At 41.3% G+C, this 27,045-nt stretch overlaps 1 protein-coding gene across 1 annotated transcript; it reads right to left on the bottom strand.

Annotated features, from left to right (window-relative positions):
* Positions 1-26,960, bottom strand: ndufa8 (NADH:ubiquinone oxidoreductase subunit A8). Its single transcript, XM_014125913.3, has 4 exons — positions 26,776-26,960; positions 26,135-26,298; positions 13,483-13,648; positions 1-479 (listed from the first exon to the last, which is right to left on the bottom strand). The coding sequence occupies exons 1-4, from the start codon at positions 26,824-26,826 to the stop codon at positions 342-344; spliced, it is 519 nt and encodes a 172-aa protein (XP_013981388.1). The 5' UTR covers positions 26,827-26,960; the 3' UTR covers positions 1-341.
* Between the last annotated feature and the right edge of the window lie 85 nt (positions 26,961-27,045).

Here is a 27,045-nt window from a genome sequence, read left to right on the forward strand (position 1 = left end):
TTTAAATTAAATATTTTTTTATTTCACAACAATAAACACATAGGTTGCTTTTTGTTCAATCCTTAACATTTCTACAACATAGGGATTGGAGAGCTGTACGATGGCTGGTGCACAAAGAAGTCCCTTCCTGTCTGAAGAAGTCTGAAGAAGTCTGGAGACAGCAGGCAAGATGAGGCTCTGAAGGACTGCCTCTTGGTGTTGGGTGAAGTTGCTCCTAGATGCTGATCTGGGGTCAGTTTAGCGTTCTCCCCACTAATGGTTAAGGTTAGGATTAGGGGAGGGGAAGCTGATCTTAGATCTGTACCTAGGGGAACTCAACCCGGGAGTACTGACTACCTCCTTTACCAGCTCCAGAAGAAGAGTCGACTGCCGTGCTTGGCTGGCTGCAGTTGGCCCTCGATGACAGGGTTGGGCTCCGGCCGGGGTCTCGAGTGGTAAGCATTCTCAGGAAGGGGCCGAGAGGTGTCCACCTTTGTCACCTGAGAAGAAACACATAAGGGTTTAAACTTCAGAAAATACAAGATGAGGGAGAAAAAAGGCCGGTTTGTATACTATGAGTATGTAGAGTAAATTTTTTGCGCTTGAAAGAGAAAGCATAAACCAAGTACATAGGCTGAATTAAAATATGTGTCAACAAGCTTCAAGCTGTTTTCAAATGTGAGATAGTACCGTTTACCCTAACCTTAAAGGGATATTGCGGGATTGAGATTTAGGTCATTTTTCTACTTACCCAGAGAGTCAGACGTACTCATGGATACCAATTGTATCTCTGCATGCAGTTTGGAGATGATTGAAGTTAGCATATTGTTAGCTTAGTACAATTTCTGGAAGTCTCCAGGTACAGTAGCCAGCTCCTTTCAAAAGCAGGGAAATAAACATAGCTACTTTCCCCCCCCCCCCCCCCTCTTGCTTTTGTTCTTTTCCATTTGAGCCACTCAGTTGTTGTGACATGGTTGAGGTGGTAAACAGAAGATAGTCCTATTTGGTAAAAGACCAAGTCCATATTATGGAAAGAACAGCTTAAAAAAGCAAAGAGAAACGACAGTCCATCATTACTTCAAGACATGAAGGTCAGTCAAGTCTGGACATTTTCAAGAACTTTGAAAGTTTCTTCAAGTGCAGTCACAAAAACCATCAAGCGCTATGATGAAACTGGCTCTCATGAGGACCGCCACAGGAATGGAAGACCCAGAGTTACCTCTGCTGCAGAGGATAAGTTCATTAGAGTTAACAACCTCAGAAATTGTAGCCCAAATAACACTTGGGAGTTCAAGTTCAAGTAACAGACACATCAACTGCTCAGAAGAGACTGCGTGAATCAGGCCTTCATGGTCAAATTGCTGCAAAGAAACCACTACTAAAGGACACCAATAATAAGAAGAGACTTGCTTGGGCCAAGAAACACGAGCAATGGACATTATTTCCACATTACACTGGTGGAAATCTGTCCTTTTGGTCCCAACTGCCGTGTCTTTGTGAGAGTAGGTGAACGGATGATCTCCGCATGTGTGGTTCCCACCTTGAAGCATGGAGGAGGAGGTGTGATGGTGCTTTACTGGTGACACGGTCAGTGATTTATTTAGAATTCAAAGCACACTTAACCAGCATGGCTACCACAGCATACTGCAGCGATACACCATCCCATCTGGTTTGCGGTTAGAGGGACTATCATTTGTTTTTCAACAGTTTATTCCAGGTGAAGCTGGTTGACAGAATGCGAAGAGTGTGCAAAGCTGTCAAGGCAAAGGGTGGCTACTTTGAAGAATCTAAAATAGATATTTTGATTTGTTTACCACTTTTTTGGTTACTACATGATTCCATATGTGTTATTTCTTAGTTTTGATGTCTTCACTATTATTCTACAATAACGAAAATGGTAAAAATAAAGAAGAACCCTTGAGTAGGTATATATATATATATATATATATATATATATATATATATATATATATATATATATATATATATATATATATATATATATATATATATATATATATTTTAAAGTGTTATTGAAGTATTGTGGTTACAGGTTCACCTGCTTCATCTAAAGCCTATGATTTTAGGGTGTTGCTATAAGGTCACCAACTGCTAACAGTCAGTATCTAGATAATGTGTGTGAAATGCATCATAGTGTGTGATGTTAACAGAGAGGTTTATTTTCTGGGTGACCTGAACATTGACTGGTTAGCAACTAGCTGTCCTCTCAAGAGGAAGCTTCTAACTGTGACTAATGCCTGTAATATGACTCAGATCATCACTCAAACAACTACAGTGCATCCCAATAGTGTTGGATCTGTGACATGCAGCACTGGAATTATTTGTAAAATTACTTATGCCAATTGTTGACAAGCATGCACCTGTTTTGTATTTGTATTTAACTAGGCAAGTCATTTAAGAACAAATTCTTATTTACAATGACGGCCTACCTCGACCAAACATGGACAACGCTGGGCCAATTGTTTTGCTCAGTGAAACGACCTGTCCCGATTGGTCATAGACTCTTGCTAGAAAACTTTAATGAGCAAGCCTTCCTTCATGAACTGGCCTCTGTAAAATGGTACAGAATCAGCTTGATCCCCTCTGTCGAAGACGCTTGGACCTTCTTTTTTTATATTTTCAGTGGTATTGTTAACAAACACACCCCCATAAAGAAAATGAGAATTAAAAACAGGTTCAGCCCCTGGTTCGACCGTGATCTTGCAGAGTTACTCCACCTCAAGAATTGCATTTGGCGAAAGGCTCAGCACACGCATACTCAGGCTGACTGGCTCTCGTTCAGGCAAATGAGAAATAAGTGCACTCAGGCTATCCGGAGGGCCAAAGTAAGTTACTTTAAGGAGCAGTTCTCTCTCTCTGGGTCTAACCCCAAGAAGTTCTGGAAAATGGCTAAAGACCTGGAGAATAAACCCTCTTCCTCACAGCTGCTCATGTCCCTTAATGTTGATGTGGTTGTTACTGACAAGAAGCACATGGCTGAGCTCTTTAATCACCACTTCATTAAGTCAGGATTCCTATTTTGACTCAGCCATGCCTCCTTGCCCGTCCAACATTTCCTCATCTCCCACCCCTTCTAATGCAACTATTGCCGATGCTTCTCCCTCTTTTTCCCCTGCCCCGCTACAAAGTTTCTCCCTACAGGCAGTCACTGAGTCCGAGGTGCTAAAGGAGCTCCTGAAACTTGACCCCCCAAAAACATCTGGGTCAGATGGTTTAGACCCTTTCTTCTTTAAGGTTGCTGCCCCCATCATTGCCAAGCCTATCTCAAACTTTTTAACCCATCTCTCCTTTCTGGGGAGGTTCCCATTACTTGGAAGGCAGCCACAGTTAGTCCTTTATTTAAAAGGGGGAGATCAAGCTGATCCTAACTGTTATAGGCCTATTTCTATTTTGCCCTGTTTATGAAAAGTGTTGGAAAAACTTGTCAATAATCAACTGACTGGCTTTATTGATGTCTATAGTATTCTCTCGGATATGCAATCTGGTTTCCGCTCAGGTTATGGATGTGTCACTGCAATCTTAAAGGTCCTCAATGATGTCAGCATTGCCCTTGATTTTAAGCAATGTACTGCTATTTTTATTGACTTGGCCAAAGCCTTTGACACGGTAGATCATTCCATTCTTGTGGGCCGGCAAAGGAGTATTGGTGTCTCTGGCCTGGTTTGCTAACTACTTCTCTCAAAGAGTACAGTGTATAATGCCAGAAAATCGGTTATCTCAGCCACTGCCTGTCACCAAGGGAGTACCCCAAGGCTCGATCCTAGGCCCCACACTCTTCTCAAATTACATCAACATAGTTCAGGCAGTAGGATGATCTCTCATCCATTTATATGCAGATTATACTTACCCTCCCCAGATTTTGTGTTAAATGCTCTACAACAAAGCTTCTTAGTGTCCAACAAGCTTTCTCTGGTAAGAAGAACTGTCCTCTCCCCACAGGTGTGATTACTACCTCTGAGGGTTTAGAGCAAGTACTTGGGAGTATGGCTTGACGGTACACTGTCCTTCTCTCAGCACATATCAAAGCTGCAGGCTAAAGTTAAATCTAGACTTGGTTTCCTCTATCGTAATCGCTCCTCTTTCACACCAGCTGTCAAACTAACCCTGATTTAGATGACCATCCTACCCATGCTAGATTACGGAGACATCATTTATACATACATGATTTTTTGTTAACCTGTTAGGGCTAGGGGGCAGTATTTACACCGCCGGATAAAAAACGTACCCGATTTAATCTGGTTACCACTCCTACCCAGTAACTAGAATATGCATATACGTATTACATATGGATAGAAAACACCCTAAAGTTTCTAAAACTGTTTGAATGGTGTCTGTGAGTATAACAGAACTCATTTGGCAGGCAAAAATGTGAGAAGGTTTCATTCAGGAAGTGGCCTGTCTGACAAGGTGTCGTTCTTCTTGTCTCTGTTTATTGAAGAGTGAGGATCTTAGCTGTCCCGTGACACTTCCTACGGCTGCCATAGGGTCTCAGAAGGCGGTAAAAAGCTGAATCGTGGCTTTGCAGGCTCTGGCTGAAAAAAAGTAGCGCGTTTGGGTAGTGGCTGGTTACAGTACTGTGAGACTCAGGCTCGTGCACGCGTCGACCGAAAGCTTTGTTTACTTTCCTCTGTTTAGCTAAATGGACATTCCCGGTCGGAATATTATCGCTTTTTTACGAGAAAAATGGCATAAAAATGGATTTTAAACAGCGGTTGACATGCTTCGAAGTACGGTAATGGAATATTTAGATTTTTTTTGTCACGAATTGCGCCATGCGCGCGACCCTGATTTACCATTTCAGATAGTGTCTGGGACGCACGAACAAAACGCCGCTATTCGGATATAACGATGGATTATTTTGGACCAAACCAACATTTGTTATTGAAGTAGCAGTCCTGGGAGTGCATTCTGACGAAGACAACAAAAGGTAATCAAACTTTTATAATAGTAAATATGATTATGGTGAGTGCTAAACTTGCCGGGTGTCTAAATAGCTAGCCCTGTGATGCCTGGGCTATGTACTTAGAATATTGCAAAATGTGCTTTCACCAAAAAGCTATTGTAAAAAACGGACATATCGAGTGCATAGAGGAGGTCTGTATCTATAATTCTTAAAATAATTGTTATGCTTTTTGTGAACGTTTATCGTGAGTAATTTAGTAAAATGTTAGCGAATTCCCCGGAAGTTTGCGGGGGGTATGCTAGTTCTGAACGTCACATGCTAATGTAAAAAGCTGGTTTTTGATATAAATATGAACTTGATTGAACAAAACATGCATGTATTGTATAACATAATGTCCTAGGGTTGTCATCTGATGAAGATCATCAAAGGTTAGTGCTGCATTTAGCTGTCTTCTGGGTTTTTGTGACATTATATGCTAGCTTGAAAAATGGGTGTCTGATTATTTCTGGCTTGGTACTCTGCTGACATAATCTAATGTTTTGCTTTCGTTGTAAAGCCTTTTTGAAATCGGACAGTGTGGTTAGATTAACGAGAGTCTTGTCTTTAAATAGCTGTAAAATAGTCATATGTTTGAGAAATTGAAGTAATAGCATTTCAAAGGTTTTGAAAATCGCGCCACAGGCTTCAACTGGCTGTTACGTAGGTGGGACGAATTCGTCCTGCCTAGCCCAGAGAGGTTAACTAGTAAATAGTGGCCTACAGCAAAGTGTGTTTAAATCATTCTAACTTGTTAATTTCTGCTAGTTAGTTTTTGCTGTGGGTTTTCTGCTAGTTTGTTTTTGCTATGGGTTTTAGCTTGCTAACTGAGGAGTGTTAATTCACCTGTTTCCATACATGTTTCATTTTAAAAGGAGTTGTTTAATCTAACTGCTTAACTATTTATCTGTACATGGAATTGTATTTGTTTTTACTTATTTTTTACCCTAATCTTTACAGGAAAATGCCACGGGCACTATCTGATGTATGGAAACATATCACTGCAGCTAATGTAGAAGGAAAAGCTGTGTACATTTGCAAATACTGTGCCAAATCATATGTGAAAAACAACAAAGATGCAGAATTATCTGGCTAAGTGCATAAAGTTCCCTCAGCGCTCACAACAAGCAACCTCTGACAAAAGTCTATTTGAGGTGGAAATGATGAATCAGACACGTTATCGACAGCAACAGCTCATGGTCCTCCTGGAATTAGATTTTTTTTTTTTACTCAATGGAGGAACGTAGTCAGAGAAATGCAGATGAATGTCTTGCTTGAGCTGTGTATTCAACTGGTTCACCTCTGATGCTCACAGGCAATGTGTATTGGAAGAGATTTCTGAATGTTCTTTGCCCAGCATACTTTATCTACTAATTTGCTGGATGCAGTGTTCAACAGAGTTCAAGTGAAGGTCAAGCAAATTATAGAGAAAGCAGACTCAACCAGTATTCTACAAGAGCACAGACACAAGGGACAACAGACACACCCATTGCAGATGAGCTGAAGGCAGTCAATGACCTTGGACCACAGAAGGTATTTGCACTGGTGACAGACAATGCTGCGAACATGAAGGCTGCTTGGTCTAAAGTGGAGGAGTCCTACCCTCACATTACACCCATTGGCTGTGCTCCTCATGCATTGAATCTGCTCCTCAAGGACATTATGGCACTGAAAACAATGGATACACTCTACAAAAGAGCCAAGGAAATGGTTAGGTATGTGAAGGGTCATCAAGTTATGGCAGCAATCTACCTCATCAAGCAAAGTGAGAAGAATAAGAGCACCACATTGAAGCTGCCCAGCAGCTGGAGTCTCTTTCTTGGAGTCTCTCCAAGAAATGGCCATATCACAGTCTGCCAATATGGACAGCCCCATCAAGAGGATCCTCCTGGATGATGTATTTTGGGAAAGAGTGGTAAGCAGCCTGAAACTCCTGAAACCTTTAGCAGTAGCTATTGTACGGATTGAGGGAGACAATGCCATCCTGTCTGATGTTCAGACTCTGCTTGCAGACGTAAGAGAAGAAATCCATACTGCCCTGCCCACTTCACTGTTGCTCCAAGCAGAGGAAACTGCAGTTCTGAAAAATATCAAAAAGCGTGAAGACTTCTGCCTGAAGCCCATACACGCTGCAGTGTAAATGTTAGAGCCCAAGCATGCTGGCAAGAGCATCCTGTCTAGTGCAGAGATAAACAAGGCCTATGGTGTCATCACTAACGTTTCTCGCCACCTTGGCCTGGATGAGGGCAAGGTTCTTGGCAGTCTGGCGAAGTACACTTCCATGCAAGGGCTTTGGGATGGAGATGTAATATGGCAGTCGTGCCAACATATCTCATCAGCCTCCTGGTGGAAGGGACTTTGTGGATCTGGGGCTCTTTCCCCTGTTGCCTCAATCATCCTCCAAATCCCACCAACATCAGCCGCCTCAGAGCGCAACTGGTCCTTGTTTGGGAACACACACACCAAAGCATGCAACAGGCTGACCAATACAAGGGTTGAGAAATTGGTGGCCATCCTGGAAAATATGAGGCTTTTTGAGTCTGACAACGAGCCATCCTCAACAAGGTTGGAAAGTGACAGTGAAGATGAGGCCTCAGAGTCTGATGTTCAAGAGGTGGACATTGAGGAGGTCCAGGGAGAAGACATGGACACCTGAGAGGAAGACAACCAAAGCTTTAGTTTCTAGAATATCATTTTGAAAACGTTTTTGGGAGATGCGATGGATCATTGGGGATCATTCAATATTCCTTTTCTTTTGATGTTCAGTGAAATCATCCCATGTGAAGAGTCAACTCATTTAATTAAAGTTCAATTCTTAACTAAATTGTTTGGGTTTTTTTCTATTGGAAGGATTTAATCATTTGCAATTATGTCTACTTATGATAAGGTAAAATGTTTATGTTTCTGTCTCCATATGATAAATATAAACATCTACATTTAAATTGTATTAATATAAAATGTGCATATATTTCCGTTAATCCCCATATATCCCGTTAATTCCCATATATTCCCATTAATTCCCACGGAAAGTTTCCACCTCTGAATATTCCCCAAAATGTGCAACCATAATTGTGTTACTAAGTCACCTGCTCATTATTGACTAGTTAAAATGTGAGATATATCTCACATATATATTATTGTAAATAATTCGAAGAAATTATCAATCTCCTAATGAAGTGAATGGAACGTTGCAATTCACTAACTCATTTGCATAAAGTAGTAAAAAGTAGAATTCTAACTTCATAAATTGTAACAAACTTTCAGTTTTGCACAAAGCATAAGGATTTGTTAATAATATGACGACCCTACCCTAAATTATTGGTCTTAAATTACTGTAATTGTGTATTCTGTACTGCCTCACGTGTATATTAAAAGGCCCACATTTGCATAGTATAGCTTTTTAATTTCATACATTTTTACTTTTATTCGAATCAACTCTGTTCTACACCAGCCCTGAAAATGTCATAACAATATGACAACCCTATCTTGAGATACTGGACAAAACGTGTTGAAAGAATTGAGACAGGTGATTTGGTGCCATTTTTGAGTAGAGATTAACATTGACCAGTCCACGACCTCTCTGACCTTCTCCGATCACTTGAAAATAAGACCTCAGCAATGGTAAGGCCTATCCTCATGAAATAAATGTTCTGTGTTCCTGAGAAGCTTCTCTATAACATGGAATAAAAAGTATAACACCACAACCACAGTTTCACTTTGATCCCTAACACCCTAGTAATGTATTTTCATTATGTGTCGGACAAAGTTTGATTTTGGAAGAAGCTAACCGCTTAGCTAGATAGCTAACTAGCTACTAAATTAGCACACCAAATGCACAACAGCAGAGCATTTATCACATTTTAGACAGTTAACTTAATAGTTATAAGATACCTTAGCTGGCAAAAAATTGGCTGTGAATTCCATACTGTAACTAGATCACCTGGTATGTGCTGTACAACAGTGAGTGACTCAAAAGGCTCCGGACTCTCATTGTTGTGTGCTTGTAAACAAACATCACATGACTGGGGACTACCGGTAAGGTTCATAATGAAACATTTGGTGACAGGTGAAATGAAGTACGTGATCTTCTTTATCTCCTAACGTATTGCACATGTTGACTGCATATATTTACTTAAAAAGTAGCTACAAATATTACAATAAAAAAAACGCTGACAGTAATAAAAAAAACATCCCGTGGCTATTTCCAAATACCCCAGGATAATGTAATGACGCCACAAAAGAAATACAGTGCTAAACGTGCAACACAGCATTCCGAATGCCCAGAACTAGCCTAGGTGCTGCCATTGGCGTCAGCTAATGGAGATCTCAATAAAATTGAATTAAATCTACTCCAAAGCTGGGTGTTTGGTCATTCAATAGTTAATAAATGTGTAAATTTGACTGATACTAGATTCTACCCACTTCCTCATTATGTCCGTTGTCGCATAGCGATGTATAGAGATCACAACAATGTAGCCGTCTCAATGGCGCTGCCCGTGCGCTCACAGATAGGTTGCGATTTCTATTATCAGTCAAATTAACGAATTTATAAAATATTGATTACTATGTGTAGCTTTTTAAGTCTGGCTGACTCTGGGTAAGTAAAAAAAAATATATATATATCTAAATGTCAAACTCTCGTAGTATCCCTTTAACACTGCTGGAGGACTGAAAGGCAAGTATACAGCTGGTCATTCAAAAGCTAAAAATACTTCAAAGAGGATTAACTGTTGCACGTCAGGGGCATAATATATCAGAAATCTTTTCATTACAAAGGTTATTGTTAAATGATTGCTAGTGAACTTGGGGCTTGGTGTCACCCTATGAGAGTTTGTCACATTCCAAAACAAGAAATCCACAACAACCCGCTAGCTAGCTTACCTTGCACTGTAGGGTATAGCTAACAGTGGATGTTAGAGACTAGAGGTCGGCCGATTATGATTTTTCAATGCCAATACCGATACCGATTATTGGAGGACCAAACCCCCCCCCCCCGCTGCCGATTAATCGGCCGATTATTATTATAATAACAACAATACTGAATGAACACTTATTTTAACTTAATATAATACATCAATAAAATCAATTTAGCCTCAAATAAATAATGAAACATGTTCAATTTGGTTTAAATAATAGTGTTGGAGAAGAAAGTAAAAGTGCAATATGTGCCATGTAAGAAAGCTAATGTTTAAGTGCCTTGCTCAGAACATGGGAACATATGAAAGCTAGTGGTTCCTTTTAACATGAGTCTTCAATATTCCCAGGTAAGAAGTTTTAGGTTGTAGTTATTATAGGAATTATAGGACTACTTCTCTCTATACGATTTGTATTTCATATACCTTTGACTATTGGATGTTCTTATAAGCACTTTAGTATTGCCAGTGTAACAGTATAGCTTCCGTCCCTCTCCTCGCTCCTACCTGGGCTCAAACCAGGAACACATCGACAACAGCCACCCTCGAAGCAGCATTACCCATGCAGAGGAAGGGAAACAACTACTCCAAGTCTCAGAGCGAGTGACGTTTGAAACGCTATTAGCGTGCACCCGGCTAAATAGCTAGCCATTTCACATCGGTTACACCAGCCTAATCTTGGGAGTTGATAGGCTTGAAGGGGTGGGTATAATTTGTGGAACGTTCCAACAGGAATCTGTTCCAAAAAACGTAAAGTAAAAGGTTGCCAACCAACAATGCATACAAAGTAGCAACGCATACAAACCTAACTAACTAGCTGCCGAATAGGCATCAACTCACCACGTAGCTTATTCTTAATGTTTGTCCATAGGCAAACAGACATGTGAGGACAGACATTTTTCGGAATAAACGTGATGAGTGAAAAACGCAATGAAATAGACCACTCCCTACCCGGTATCTTATTCTGCCGCTATACAACTTTGTATGCGTTGTTTTTTGGAAACCTTGTTATTTGCGAAGTTTTTGGAATAGATTCCTGTTGGAACGTTCCACAAATTATACCCACCCAGGTTGAAGTCATAAACAGCGCAATGCTTGAAGCACAGCAAAGGGCTGTTTGAATGAATGCTTACGAGCCTGCTGCTGCCTACCACTGCTCAGTCAGACTGCTCTATCAAATCATAGACTTAATTATAATATAATAAACACACAGAAATACGAGCCTTAGGTCATTAATATGGTCGAATCCGGAAACTATCATCTCGAAAACAAAAGTATTTTTCTTTCAGTGACATACGGAACCGTTCCGTATTTTATCTAACGGGTGGCTAAGTCTAAATATTCCTGTTAGGCATTGATGTTTATGGTTAGGTACATTGGTGCAAAGACAGTACTTTTTTCGCAAATGCGCTTGTTAAATCAACATCCGTTTGTCGAAGTAGGCTGTGATGCAATGAAAATTAACAGGCACCGCATCGATTATATGCAACGCAGGACACGTTAGATAAACTAGTAATATCATCAACCATGTGTAGTTAACTAGTGATTATGTTAAGATTGATAGTTTTTTATAAGTCTAATGCTAGCTAGCAACTTACCTTTGCTTCTTGCTGCCCTCACATAACAGGTAGTTGGCCTGTTAATCTTTGTGGAGTGTAATGTAAGCCAGGTGGTTAGAGCGTTGGACTAGTAACCGAAGGTTGCAAAAACGAATCCCCCCTGAACAAGGCAGTTAACCCCCGTTTCTAGGCCGTCATTGTAAATAAGAATGTGTTCTTAATCTGACTTGCCTAGTTAAATAAAGGTGTAAAAAAGATATTATATTTTTTTTTAAATGTAAAAAAAAATAGGAAAAATAAATTTGAAAAAACATCGGCAAATCGGTGGCCAAAAATACCGATTGTTATGAAAACTTAAAATCGGCCCTAATTAATCGGCCATTCCGATTAATCGGTCGACCTCTATTAGAGACAGCTGCTTGTACGTCCAAAACAGAGACTGTTGCACAGAAATGAAAAGCTAACGTTTGCTAAATAGCTTGCAAACGCAAGCCAACTTTTTAATCCCAGATCTTGTCGGGTTATTATTAACCTCTTGACGGTCGCCTAGGATGGGGCATTTTGAAAAAAATTCGTGCCCATTTTAAACGGCCTACTACTCAAACTCAAAAGCTAGGATATGCATATAATTAATACTTGTGGATAGAAAACACCCTAAAGTTTCTAAAGCTGTGTGAATGGTGTCTGTCAGTATAACAGAACTCATATGGCAGTCAAAACCCCGAGACAGATCGAAACAGGAAGTGGAATTCTGAATTGCGAACTCAACTTCATCACGTTGCCTATTAATCACACCGTGAGCTATGGTTCATTGAGCACTTCCTATTGCTTCCACTAGATGTCCCCAGTCTTTACAAAGTGGTTTGAGTCTCCTACTGTTAAAACTGAATGAATGAGACGCTGTGGAACGTGGTCACACGGAGAGGGCCATCACCATTATGACGCCGGCGCCCCTGGTTACCATCCCCTTTCGAAACGTTTTGAAACACAATGCAATCATCCCCCTCGAATCTTATTGGCTCTCTTGTTGAAAAACGCCCTGAAGATTTATGTTATACAACGTTTGACATGTTTGAACGAACCTAAATGGGAAAAAAATGCATTTTCTCGAAATGGCTGTCCCGCGGCCGACGGAGCATTTGGATCAGCCTTCAGACGCGCTAACAAGAACAAGCTCTTGGAACATAAAGGAGTAATTTTTTCGAACTAAAATACATTTGTTGTGGACCTGGGATTCCTGGAAGTGCTTTCTGATGAAGACAACCAAAGGTAAGACTAGATATGCGATTGTTCCAAGATGGCGCTGACCTGTAACGTTAGCCTATTTTTCAGAGTATCGCATCCCCTTTCATCGCAAAGTATGATTACCCAGTAAAGTTACTTTTAAATCTGGCATTACAGGTGCTTTCAAGAGATATTCATCTATAAATCTTAGAATGACAATATTACATTTTAAAAATGTTTTCGAATAGTAATTTAGTAAATTGTGGCTCTGTTTCATCGGATGCATTTGAGGGAAAATAGTTAGTCAACGTTACGCACCGATGTAAAATGCTGTTTTTATATATAAATATGAAATTTAACGAACAAAAGAATGCATGTATTGTGTAACATGATGTCCTAGGAGGGTCATCTGATGAAGATTGTCAAAGGTTAGTGCTGCATTTAGCTGTTTTTTGGTTATTTGTGATGCATGTGGTTGGTCGGAAAATGGCTATGTGGCTACTTTTACGATATACTCCTCTAACGTAATCTAATGTTTTGCTTTTGCTGTAAAGCCTTTTTGAAATCGGACAACGTGGTTCGATTCAGGAGAGGTGTATCTATAAAACGATATAATTTGAGAAAAAAAATGGAATTTTTTTAAAAATAAAATGTTGTTATGCTAATGGCGATATGATTTTTCGCTGGATGTCCGCACAGGGGTTAAATGATTGCTAATGAACTTGGGGCTTGACGTCACAAGTTACATTAACGGCATACCGGATGTTACTGTCAAGTAACTTATAAATGCCCAGAACTATACTGCGAGGCAATAAAGCTGAAAGCAATATGCCTCCGGGGGACTCACCTTGGACAGTTCTCCCAGGTTGGGTCTCTCCCAGCCAAGCTTGTCCAGCACACAGCTGTCAAAGGCCTGCTGCTGCTTGCGGCACTGACGGAGCTCTGCCAGGTTGGAGTAGTCCAGGCAGGTCCAATACTCTGTGAAGGACTCAGCACAGCTTCCTTTTATCTGCCTGGAGGAAAAATTGAAGCAAGCATTTGTTAAGGACAACTTTTTTTAAGGTGACAATTCAGACAATCACTTGCCCAGGCAGCTGTTGACTTAATTACTTAAAGAGTGACTCCCATTAAAAAGGAACGGATCTCTTTGTAAACGGCCTATGTGGCATAGGTGAGTCATTAACGGTTGTTCTAGTGTCATTTGACTACATTGTACAGTGCCTTTGAAAAGTGTTCAGACTAGGGACGCACGATATAGTCGGTGAGAATATCAGAATCGGCCAATATTCGCCAAAAATGCCAACATCGGCCCGATGTCTAGTTTAACGCCGATGTTAAAGCTGAAGTGCATACCTATATAACGTAGGTAGGTGACGTCATGACACCATGAAAAATACAGCGCTAAACGTGCAACACAGTATTCCTAACCTAGCCCACAATGTCTGCGGTGTGGATCTATTTTGAAGTTTCAAAGGGAGATAACAAAAAGGCCATACACAACGTTTGTGCTGCTATTATGTCCCGAGGAGGGGAGAGAGTGAAATCTTTCAACACCACAAACCGAATTACTCATTTGAAAGTGCATCACCCCCAGACGTTCAGCGACTACTTGGAACAAAAGGAGAAAAAAAAACAAAGTGCACACTTCCAACAACTAAACAAGTTCAAGTCAAGCAGTCATTTGAAAGAGTAAGTACATTTCAGCGAGACAACTCAAAGGCGAAATCCCTTAATGCCAAGGTAATGGAATTCATTGTCCTTGAAAATCAACCGTTCTCTGTTGTGGATGAGGTTGGTTTTCGAGCCCCGGTACACACTACCAAGTAGGCGCTATTTTTCAGATTGCCCTACCGGAGTTACACAGTCTTGTTGAATCGCACATCGACGAGCTACTTGCTATGGGCGTCGCTGCTATTAGCTTTACGACTGACATTTGGACCAGCGATGTCAGCTCCATGAGCATGCCGAGTCTGACAGCACAGTGGGTCGACTAGGATTTCGTATTGAGGAAAGCCATTTTGCATGCTCAAGAATGTGTTGGTTCTCATACCGTTGCTGCCATTTCAATGGCATTTGAGAAAATGTTTGAAACTTGGAAAATCCCCAAGAACAAAGTACACGCTGTGCTACGTGATAATGCACGTAACATGACAAAGGCTTTGGAAGAATGCGGAGTCGCCAGTTTGCCATGCATGGCACACACGCTGCAACTAGCTGTGAACGAAGGTGTTTTGGCCCAACACAGCATATCTGACAGTGGCAACAGGTAGGAAGATAACGGGTCATTTTAAACACTCACAGAAGCATACAGTCACCTGAAAGCAATACAGGAGCAGCTTGGAGTGAAAACAAAAAGGCAAGACGTTTCCACCAGATGGAACAGTACTTTTTACATGATCAAGAGCCTGCTGGAACAAAAACGAGTGCTTTGCGTGTACGCTGCTGACTGAGTTACCTGCAACAATCAGTACAAACCAGTGGACTCTCATTGAAAACATGAACACACTCTTAGCTCCATTTGAACAACTGACTCGAGAAAAAGCTCTTCAACTGCGTCTGCAGCAGACATGATACCCTCTGTCATGGCATTGAAACACCTGCTCAACAAAACTTCCGACACAGACCATGGGGTTAAAACTTGCAAAAGTACTCTACTAGACACTGTGAACAGGCGATGCGGTGGCATTCTCTCTGAGCCTCTTTACTGTGTCGCCACCATGCTCGATGCTAGGTACAAGGACCGCTACAGACAAGAAACAGGGTTTACGTGAAATGTTAACAGACACAGTTGGACAAGATGGAAACCGACACAGTGACAGTGCGCACCGAGGAAGAGGACCCACGACAGAAGAGGCCACGGACAGACAGGGATGAAACGTCACTGCTTGACATGTATGATGAAATCCTGGTTGAGAATGAAACGACTGAACAAAAGAACAAAACAGCACAGCAAGTAAGTGGAAGAAATAGGTTTTGATTATGTTTTACTGGTAATGGGGACATACGTAAATGCCAACAAAGTAACTTTTTGGTCAGTGTGTGTGTGTGTGAGAGAGAGTGAGTGAGGCGTTGTATTTTCAGTTACTACATCGGCCAATATTTGCCAATGTTGATCTATGCCTAATGATCCTTTGGAATGCAAAAATAATATGTTATATTAAATGTACTAAATCCTCCCCCCCCACCACCACATTATTTGCAGATACTAGGATACCTGACAGAACCTACTATTCCCAGGAATGAAGATGCACTTGGACACTAGAGAAGTAACAAGCACCGTTTCCCCATACTAGCAAAAGCTGCGCGCAAGTATCTTGGTGCTCCCTGTACTAGGGTGGACAGTGAGCGCCTTTTCAGTGCAGCTTCACACACTGTAGACGAAAAAAGAAACAGACTCTCGTGACAAAGCCGAGCAGGTCCTCTTTGTGAAGAAAAACCTCACCCAAATGTTAAAATTGTAAATGGGCAGTCATATTGTAACCCAGCCATCTAGAGTCACTGGAAAAATGTTTACTAAGCCTAATGGCTTTTCTGTTGTTCATTCATGGCTGGTATAGGTCAAGATTTTAATTTAAAGCAGTTTTTTTCCCCTAAATGAAAGATAGTTTTGTAAATTTGCTCTCATTTTATTAATCAAGTCAGTTGAGCACATTCGAAAAGTTTGTTGTGTCATTTATAGCAGTTTGACAGCCTAGAGACAGTAATTTTTTAAAGCAGTTAAAGCTAAAATGATTAACTGCATTTTAGTTTAAACCAATATTCCTGTCAAAGCATTTAAGTTTCTCGATATGGTCAAGGTTGGCTAGTAAGAAGAGCCACCAACAACTTAACCACCTTTGTAATGCGGGGCAGCTAAAATATTTGTGTCATGAATATCTGTTGTGCGATAAAATACATTCACGGATGTGTAATTTTTGTAATTTACAAGTTATTGAACAATCTGTTCCTAACTTAAATGAACATGTGACACTGTTTCAACTATTTAACTGTACTAGAATGCTTAAAAGGCTGCTAAAATGTTAAATATCGGTATCAGGGTTTTTGTTTTTGGGAAGGAAAATATTGGATATCGGTGTCGGCCACAAATGTCATATCGGTGCATCCCTAGTTCAGACCCCTCGACTTTCCCCACATTTTTTGTTACGTTACAGCCTTATTCTAAAATGTATTAAAATAGTTTTTTCCCCCCCTCATCAATCTACACACAATACCCGATAATGACAAAGCAAAAACAGTTTAGACATTTTTGCTAATTTATTAAAAACAAAAAGAGGGAAATATAAAAATGTACATAAGTATTCAGTCCCTTTACTCAGTACTTTGTTGAAACACCTTTAGCGGCAATTACAACCTTGAGTCTTCTTAATCGTTCCCTCGATCCTGACTGGTCTCCCAGTCGCTGCCGCTGAAAAGCATCCCCACAGCATGATGTTGCAAACACCAGGCTTCACAGTAGGGATGGTGGCAGGTTTCCTCCAGACGTGACGTATGGCATTCAGGCCAAAGAGTTCAAACTTGGTTTCATCAGACCAGAGAATCTTGTTTCACTTGGTCTGAGAGTCCTTTAGGTGCCTTTAAGCAAACTCCAAGTGGGCTGTCATGTGCCTTTTACTGAGGAGTGGCTTCTGTCTGGCCACTGCCATAAAGGCCTGATTGGTGGAGTGCTGCAGAGATGGTTGTCCTTCTGGAAGGTTACCCCATCTCCACAGAGGAACTCTGGAGCTCTGTCAGAGTGACCATCGGGTTCTTGGTGACCTCCCTGACCAAGGCCCTTCTCCTCTAATTGCGCAGTTTGACCGGGTGGCAAAGTCTACGTAGTCTTGGTGGCTCCAAACTTCTTCCATTTAAGAATGATGGAGGCCACTGTGTTCTTGGGGACCATCAAGGCTGCAGAAATGTTTTGGTACCCTTCCCCAGATCTGTGCCTCGACATAATCCTGTCTCTGAGCTTTATGGACAATTCCTTCGACCTCATGGCTTGGTTTCTGCTCTGACATGCACTGTCAACTGTGGGACCTTATATAGACAGGTGTGTGCCTTTCCAAATCATGTCCAATCAATTGAATTTACCACAGGTGGACTCCAATCAAGTTGTAGAAACATCAAGGATGATCAATGGCAATAGGATGCACCTGAGCTCAATTTCGAGTCTCATAGTAAAGGGTTTGAATACTTATGTAAATAAGACATTTCTGTTGAATTTGATATATTAGCATTTCTAAAAACCTGTTTTCACTTTGTCTTATGGGGTCATGTGTGTAGAATGCTGAGAATTGTATTGTATGTAATTGATTTTAGAATAAGGCTGTAAAGTAACAAAATGTGGAAAAAAGTCAAGGGGGTCTGAATACTTTCTGAAGGCACTGTAAATAGGATAATTTGTCATAAAGTCAGTCTTGTATAAAACAGAGTTTGGAACCTCGGTGTCGCAACAAGTAAATTAAGATTAGGTTTTGATTTGACGATGTCCATTTGCCCACTAACATGGGGTGAACAGCTGTGCTGATTGCGCTTTATCGAATAGCGTAGCCAGTGAGACAGACTTGCCCAGCAGCTCTGAGTATCTTGGCTATTGATATGTGCCTTAATCTTTGGTGTGACTTCCTACCATATATGGGCATGCGAATGTTTAAGGGTAGGCTGAGCCGATGACCTCATTTCAAGATGGCTGCTACCTACATTCCGGTTAGCGTTGTGTAGCATAAAAATAAAACACGGAATACATTGATACACACCGAAAGCCGGGACTCCAAGGATAAGATTACCTGTCTGGCTGTGACCTACCGTTATTGATCACCAGCCCTGAGAGTCAAAATGTTTATTTTACACAACGTTTTCACCAAACATCTTACAATGTAAGCTTTGATTTGGTCTGTGTTTGAGCTATAGCTACATGGGGGTAAAAACTAAGATAATCGAACAGGAAGCTAAAAAGAAGGCAGCTATGAATAAGTATTCCGACATAGAAGCTTTGAATATCCGGACTCGGATCAGGGGAGCGATTTCGACTCAGCCGACAAATTTCACTTTCTAAGTTCTCACCTCTGCCTTTGTCTCCAAAGTGTTACTGTTTGCATTGTGTGTTCTTCACACCTATGTGAGTCACTTTACAAATAAAGTTTAGGCTTGGTGTTTTTACTTTACAGTAATGTCGTTTTGTACATTTAGTCAACTGTAATTCTGTGTGTCTTACAACAATGAATCCCTTTATTTTATTCACCAGAGTGGAGGATGCAGAGGATTTTGATGACGTTTGAGAGCCACCACACCCCAGCAAGCGCCCCCGCCGGTCAAGGTCTTCACCCCCGACTGCTACGTCAATCACCCCGTCTGATGGTTCTACATCCACTTTTCATAGACCTCTTGAAAAAGAAAAATAGGGGCTTGTGGCACCATTCGTCCTAACAGAATCGGTTTCCCCAAGACCAAGGTAAACGACATGACAAAGACAGCGGACAGGGAGACCATACGTTGGATCAGGACTAACAAGCTGCTTTTTGTGAAATGGAAGGACACTAGGCAAGTACACAGTACAAGGCATTCAATAACAACTATGTCTCAAGGAGGGTGAAAAGGGAAGAATGTCCCCATTCCTGTGAAGGACTACAATGCCAGCATGGGGGGGTGTCGTCCTATCTGATCCACTGATAAGCTACCACCAGGTCTTCCACAAGACCAGGAAGTGGTATTCTTATCGGCAGACTCAACAGCCTTGGTTTCTCAAATGACTGCCTCGCCTGGTTGACCAACTACTTCTCAGATAGAGTTCAGTGTGTCAAATCGGAGGGCCTGTTGTCCGGACCTCTGGCAGTCTCTATGGGGGTACCACAGGGTTCAATTCTGGGACCGACTCTTTTCTCTGTATATATCAACAATGTCGCTCTTGCTGCGGGTGATTCCCTGATCCACCTCTACGCAGACGACACCATTCTGTATACATCTGGCCCTTCATTGGACACTGTTAATTAACAAACCTCCAGATGAGCTTCAATGCCATACAACACTCCTTCCGTGGCCTCCAACTGCTCTTAAAATGCTAGTAAAACTAAATGCATGCTTTTCAACCGATCGCTGCCCGCACCCGCCCGCCCGACTAGCATCACTACTCTGGACAGGTCTGACTTAGAATATGTGGACAACTACAAATACCTAGGTGTCGGGCTAGACTAAACTCTCCTTCCAGACTCATATTAAACATCTCCAATCCAAAATGAAATCTAGAATCAGCTTCCTATTTCGCAACAAAGCCTCCTTCACTCACGCTGCCAAACATACCCTCATAAAACTGACTATCCTACCGATCCTCGACTTCGGCGATGTCATTTACAAAATAGCCTCCAACACTCTACTCAGCAAACTGGATGCAGTCTATCACAGGGCCATCCATTTTGTCACCAAAGCCCCATACACCATCCACCACTGCGACCTGTATGCTCTCGTCGGCTGGCCCTCGCTACAGATTCGTCACCAGACCCACTGGCTCCAGGTCATCTTCAAGTCTTTGCTAGGTACAGCCGCCTTATCTCCTGGATATTATAAGGTGAATGCACCAATTTGTAAGTCGCTCTGGATAAGAGCGTCTGCTAAATGACTTAAATGTAAATGTAAATCTCAGCTGACTGGTCACCATAACAACACCCACACATAGCACGCGCTCCAGCAGGTATATCTCACTGGTCATCCCCAAAGCCAACACCTCCTTTGGCCACCTTTCCTTCCAGTTCTCTGCTGCCAATGACTGGAACGAATTGCAAAAATCACTGAAGTTGGAGACTTATATCTCCCTCACTAACTTGAAGCATCAGCTATCTGAGCAGCTTACCGATCGCTGCAGCTGTACACAGCCCATCTACCTACCTCATCCCCATATTATTTTTATTAACTTTTTTGCACACCTGTATTTCTACTTGCACATCATCATCTGCACATCTATCATTCCAGTGTTAATTTTCTAAATTGTAATTACTTCACTACTATGGCCTATTTATTGCCTTACCTCCTCACGCCATTTGCACACAATGTATATAGACTTTTTCTATTGTATTATTGACTGTACGTTTGTTTATTCCATGTGTAACTCTGTGTTGTTTGTGTCGCACTGCTTTGCCTTATCTTGGCCAGGTCGCAGTTGTAAATGAGAACTTGTTCTCAACTGGCCTACCTGGTTAAATAAAAAGGTTAAATAAATACATTTCAAAATAAGACTTTTTAACCACTTTGTAGACATTGCTTCAGTAAATGTTTTCATTCTCCACAAGCAGATGGCCAAAGCTAAAGGTCAAACCCCTCTCTCCCAGTTGGCCTTTCGAGAGCAGCTGGTATTGGAAATGGCTGAATCAGGGCCCAACACAACCATCACAAGACCCCCCCCCCCACTCAAGGTGAGCGCCACTATCCAACACACATGTCAAAAGGAAGAACTGCAAGCATTGCACAAAACACGGGCGGGGGGTGAAATGCCAGACCTCCTGTCCGAAATGTCAGTTCGCTTTTTGTTTCCTGGCAGAGAGGGACTGCTTCAAAGACTATCATGACATGCACAAGCTACGGTCTAATCATCTACACCTGGGATGTAAAACGAACACGAATGCCATTTGTAAATAGTTTATTTCTATTTTTGCACCTTTAGTGAAGGACGTGAGTAACCAAGTTTGTGTTTGATAAGACGTAGATGTATCTATCTGTTGCTTTTATATTGTAAACAGTTCATTTGTATGTGGGACCAACACATTGGATATGCCGAGGCTAAACGTTCAGGATATCCCCTGCATGTCCACCGACACCACCACGTTTGAGAGAGGTTGTTGTAGAAAATGTATTTTTTTTATAGTGAAAAATAACTTTTAGGCACATCCAGTGTGCAAAAACAGTGCAGACTGTTTGGAGAGGTTTAGGGACACTTGGAAACGTCCCGTGACCACACCTGACACCACTTACTAAAACATCTGCCCATTTATAGTTGTTAGGTCTATCATCCCATTTTCTTCTGATATTGTTCACATGTTGTGGAAGCCATCTGATGTGTTTCCAGCTTTGGGCATGAATAATTCACTAATAGCTTGTCAATGAAAGATTACTTTCAAAATAAATAAAAGTTATTTGTGTGTGCTTGATCTTGTGTATTCTGAAAATATACCAAGTTTTGGCATGTCAGATTCATGTAATTACACATGAATAGCAGTTACTTTTGGGTATGTCTATAAAAAAGCAACATTTTGCCATTACATTTGAGGTTAAGACATGTTCCAAATTTTTTTACTTGAGAAATACTGCATCTTGAGAAATACTGAGTCATCTTCATTTTGGGGACTTAGAGGAAGTGAAATGGGCTTCTGTGTCTACAGTGTCTCATGGAGGACAAACATCATTAACCAAACGTGGAATCGGTCAGGAAACACACCTCTAAGACAGGGTTTTCATTAGGAAAATGTGGCGCCAGACCTCTGACTGGCAGCATTTTAATTTACCGGACATTTGAGAAATCTACCGGACCCATATGCATTGGATGTATAACCTGATTAGGGCATCCATCCACGGTGCTCAGAATGACAAATCACATTCAGATTATGGTAATTAATATTAACAGAACATGCAAGTCGAGGATGGTCAGCTTGTCGAGAAAAAAATAGCCTATTCCAAATCGGACTATGGAACAATTGTTGAATATTATACACTACCTACCGTTCAATGGTTTGGGGTCACTTAGAAATGTCCTTGTTTTTGAAAAAAATATATACTAATAATAATCCATTAAAATAACATCAAATTGATAAGAAAAACAGTGTAGACATTGTTAATGTTGTAAATGACTATTGTAGCTGGAAAAAGGCAGGTTTTTTATGGAATATTTACATGGGCGTAGAGACCAATTATCACCAACCATCACTCCTGTGTTCCAATGGCACGTTGTGTTAGCTAATCCAAGTTTATCCTTTTAAAAAGGCTAACTGATCATTAGAAAACCCTTTTGCAATTATGTTAGCACAGCTGAAAACTGATGTTTTGATTAAAGAAGCAATACAACTGGCCTTCTTTAGACTAGTTGAGTATCTGGAGCATCAGCATTTGTGGGTTCGATTACTGGCTCAAATGGCCAGAAACAAATAACTTTCTTCTGAAACTCACCAGTCTGTTCTTGTTCTGAGAAATGATAGCTTTTCCATGCGAGAAATTGCCAAGAAACTGAAGATCTCATTTACATTACATTTAAGTCATTTAGCAGACGCTCTTATCCAGAGCGACTTACAAATTGGTGGATTCACCTTATGATATCCAGTGGAACAACCACTTTACAATAGTGCATCTAAATCTTTTAAGGGGGGGGGGGGCAGCTTCATTAAATAGTACCCGCAAAACACCAGCCTCAACGTCAATAGTGAAGAGGCGACTCCGGAATGCTGGCCTTCTAGGCAGAGTTGCAAAGAAAAAGACATATTTCCGATGGCCAATAAAAATAAAAGATTAAGATGGGCAAAATAACACAGACATTGGACAGAGGAAGATTGGAAAAAAGTGTTATGGACAGCCGAATCTAAGTTTTGAGGTGTTCGGATCACAAAGAAGAATATTTGTGAGACGCAGAAAAAATGAAAAGATGCTGGAGGAGTGCTGCATGGTGACCGCTCATGGACTGCACTCTTCAAGTCATTCCACAGATTCTGGATGGGATTTAGGTCGGGGCTCTGACTAGGCCACTCAAGGACATTCACCTTCTTGTCCTTCAGCCACTGTACGGTTGCTTTGGCGGTGTGCTTTGGGTCATTGTCATGTTGAAACGTGAACCATCTTCCCATTTTCAACTTCCTGGCAGAGGGATGCAGGTTCTCCTCAATAATCTGTAAGTATTTTGCACTGTCCATTTTCCCTTCTATCCTGATAAGTGCTCCAGTCCCTGCTGCAGAGAAACACCCCCACAACAGGATGCTGCCAGCACCGTGCTTTACTGTAGGCATGGTGTTCTTTGGGTGGAAAGATGTATTGGGTTTTCGCCAGACATATCGTTTTGCATTCAGGCCAAAAAGTTCAATTTTGGTCTCATCTGACCACAGCACCTTTTGCCACTTGGCCTCAGAATCTACAAATGTGCTTTTTGGCAACGCTCAAATGAGACTTGATGTGGCTTTTTTTGAGGAGTGTTTTTTTTCTTGCCACCCTCCCATAGAGGCCAGATTTGTGGAGTGCTTGTGATATTGTGGTCACATGCACACATTGACCAGTCTTTGCCATAAAGGCCTGAAGCTCCTTCAAAGTCACCATTGGCTTCTTGGTAGTCTCTCTGATCAGTCTCCTCCTTGCCCGGTCATCCAGTTTGGAGGGACGGCGTGATCTATGCAGGGTCTGGGTGGTGCCATAAGCATTCCACTTCTTAATAATGGTCTAAACTGTGCTCTGAGAGATAGACAAAGCCTTTCCACAACTTTATCTCATAGATCTTTTGAAAGTACCTTTCCGCCCATAGTGGATTCTTTGCTTTGAATTGCACTACTAAGCAGTGGAGTCCTCTAAGAACAACTGCTTTTATTCTGAACTAATCAATCACTACAATTGATCACAGATGGAAGCCAATTTGCTTGATCTGTGATCTGGAAGGTGGTTGGTTATACCTCAGCAGGTTTGCAATCAGGGGAGGGGGAGGGGGAGAGAGACGACTTGGATATTGTGGGTTACTGTGTGTAAATAAAGCCAGAAAACGTATATTTTATGTGTTTTAATTTCAGGCTGTATGGCAACAAAAGGTGAACATTTTGAAAGGGGGAGGTGACTTTCTATACCCACTGTATATGGCTGATTTTGGTTAGGCTACTTTGAAGCAAGGCAAGACATGCCACATAATAAGTAGTAAAACATTTAGGTTTTAAACAATTAAGTATATGTTTTCAAAATGCATACTGCCTCCAGCTCATTGAAAAGTGGTGTGCGACACGCTGGAAAAGCCTGCCTTCCGTTACCTATGTATTTGCTGTTTTAGATGCTGTAGCAGCACATCTTGTGCTGTCTGACAGAGTCTCTGCTGAAACTAGGCTCTGTATCTGTATGATAAACAAGATACATAACAAATATATACTGCACAGACATGCACATTTAATTCCACTAAATTATGCAAATTAACCTATAAACCGATAAGCATGACAAGTCAAATGAATTTTCTATTGACTGGTATTTACATAAATGAATAGGCTATAAAATAATTATTTCACAATGAGATTTTTCTTCTTCTCTCAGACAACTGGCCAGTGCTCATTTTATTTACCAGCTTTTCTATTTAAAAAAAAATGCAGCCAAAAGCGGGCTATAACCGGCTAACGGAAAACTCTGCTCCAAGACTGAAATCTCGTTTTTCTCATGAGCAACAGAAAAACACACGTGGCAATCCGCGAGTTCAGTTGCTCTTTAAGCCTTTTGCTCCTATCAGGAGAATAGGCCACTGACGAATATCCCAAATCACACTCCGGCAACTCCCATCTTACCCAGGCAACTAGAGTGAGTTCTAAATGTATCCCTTTCCAAGCACATGCGTTGACTTTCTTATTGAGGAATTAACAAGTGGGTTCATAATATTATAATAATGGAACCAGATTTTGTTAAAAGACGTTCCAGATGCATGTACTACTATCTAGCTACCCCTAGGATTATTTATATTTTCAATGCTAGTAAGCTACAACTTTGAAGTGGGTGTAGGACCTCCAAAGCCTAAACAACCAGGTGTAATTATAAATGTGTCAAATCTGGCACCATTACAATAATTACATGCATTACCATTCTCAGAAACCCTATGTTTACATCTGGGACCAGAACTGTTTATTGGTTCCTGCTTTGGAAGTGGTGCTATTTGTGGACCTGACACAGAGAGAGCCTGCATGTCAAGCCCTGCCCCATTCAGTGACAGCTACCAGTCACTGCAGAGGTGTGTGCACGCACGCGCGCTCGTCCGGTAGTGTTATTAGTGCACAGCAGCCTTATGTAAACACAGACACCATGCCCCACAGTGAGACAACCCAGGCAGACCACTTCCATCTATATCCCAACTATGACAGAGAAACAGCAGCCTATAGTTATCCTATAGCCCTCTCTTGACTCTTGTTGGTCAGTTGCAGAACAGAAGTGGAAAGGTAAACATGTGCTAAGTTTAACCCAAACATAACATACACATTAACTTATTCACCGCTGTAAAGGCAATGTCAAAACACCCTGGTTGAGAGTTTCATTGGATGAAAACAAAGCGGTTCAAAAAACTATAAATCAAAACAGCAGACCTCAAAGATTAGCACGCTATTGTAGAGATAAGAGAGCTGAATGTGGATCAGCAGTTTCCTTCATAAACATACAGCCTGACACTGGGGTTCACATCTTTTGTTTTTTAAACACACGGAGGCTTAAAATCGCATCACAACTATCACTGATTCTTTAACGACACTAAAACAGTCTTGAAGTTGCTCAAGTTAAAACAGACCTACCTTTGTCACTTGGGTGTGAAGTCACTCAACACTATGATTGCCTACCTGAAGAAGTTAAGAGCACACTCGTTGACTTTCCTCCCTTCATTCAGACACTTTCTTGGGTCCTTCTCCTCCCAGCGACAGAGCATGAACTCCTTGTTGGCCTTGTCACACTGAGAGCCATAGTGGTGGGCAGCTCCCTTCAGCACCGCAGACGACACACTGATCTACACATGAGCAAGGGAAGAATATGACACTATTTAACACAAACACACATACCATATTTAGACACGTCTTGCCTACTTCAATATCAAACATTAACAGCCTAATCTAGTTACCTATTGCAAAATAATTCCACAACACGCTAGCTTGTTAGCTTATCTTGCACTGTAGGGTATAGCCAGAAACCCTGGGTATGTTAGACAGCTGTGTTTGTATATCCCAAACGCTAGCAAACCTTCTACCCAGATCTTATCGCAATCTAGCTATGAGTATAGAATACTTTCCAATCACCACAAAAGCTAGCACACGAAACCTAGCTACTAAACCTGTTAGAAAGCCAGTACAGTAGTAGCCTATTTAGAAAACGTTATAACTACCGGTTCCCAGCCTGCTAGTGCTATGCTAGCTGCAATTGCAGCTGATTTAGCTAACTAGCAAGCTAGCATTGCCAACCAATATTCAATACTATGATTCGTGCTAACCTCCTCAACATTCAAGTCGTTAAAAGTGGGAACCTCCACCGAACCCGGCATGGTTCGGTGTATGTTAGAATAATCAAAATTAGAAAATAAAGTGATAAACTCCTCAACACACTCAAGGTCCTCGTCTACCTACAGGACGAACCCGCACAAGGAAGGTCAGTGTATTGCGCATGTCTGCAGGTTTCGAATGCATTTCAGTGACGCAATTTCTTTGCGACGCAAAACTGAGAAAATGTGAGCCAGTTCGTCTCTTTACTCGATTTTCACAGC

The sequence above is a fragment of the Salmo salar genome, chromosome 01, assembly GCF_965601325.2.
Source record: "Salmo salar chromosome 01, fSalSal1, whole genome shotgun sequence".
Lineage (NCBI taxonomy): Eukaryota > Metazoa > Chordata > Actinopteri > Salmoniformes > Salmonidae > Salmo > Salmo salar.

Coding starts and splice junctions, on each gene's coding strand:
- ndufa8 (XM_014125913.3), bottom strand. CDS start 26,826: ATGCCGGGTTCGGTGGAGGTTCCCACTTTTAACGACTTGAATGTTGAG. Junction 26,299..26,775: donor ACGACTTGAATGTTGAGGAG/GTTAGCACGAAT, acceptor GCTCATGTGTAG/ATCAGTGTGTCGTCTGCGGT. Junction 480..13,482: donor ACCTGGGAGAACTGTCCAAG/GTGAGTCCCCCG, acceptor GTTTCTTCTCAG/GTGACAAAGGTGGACACCTC.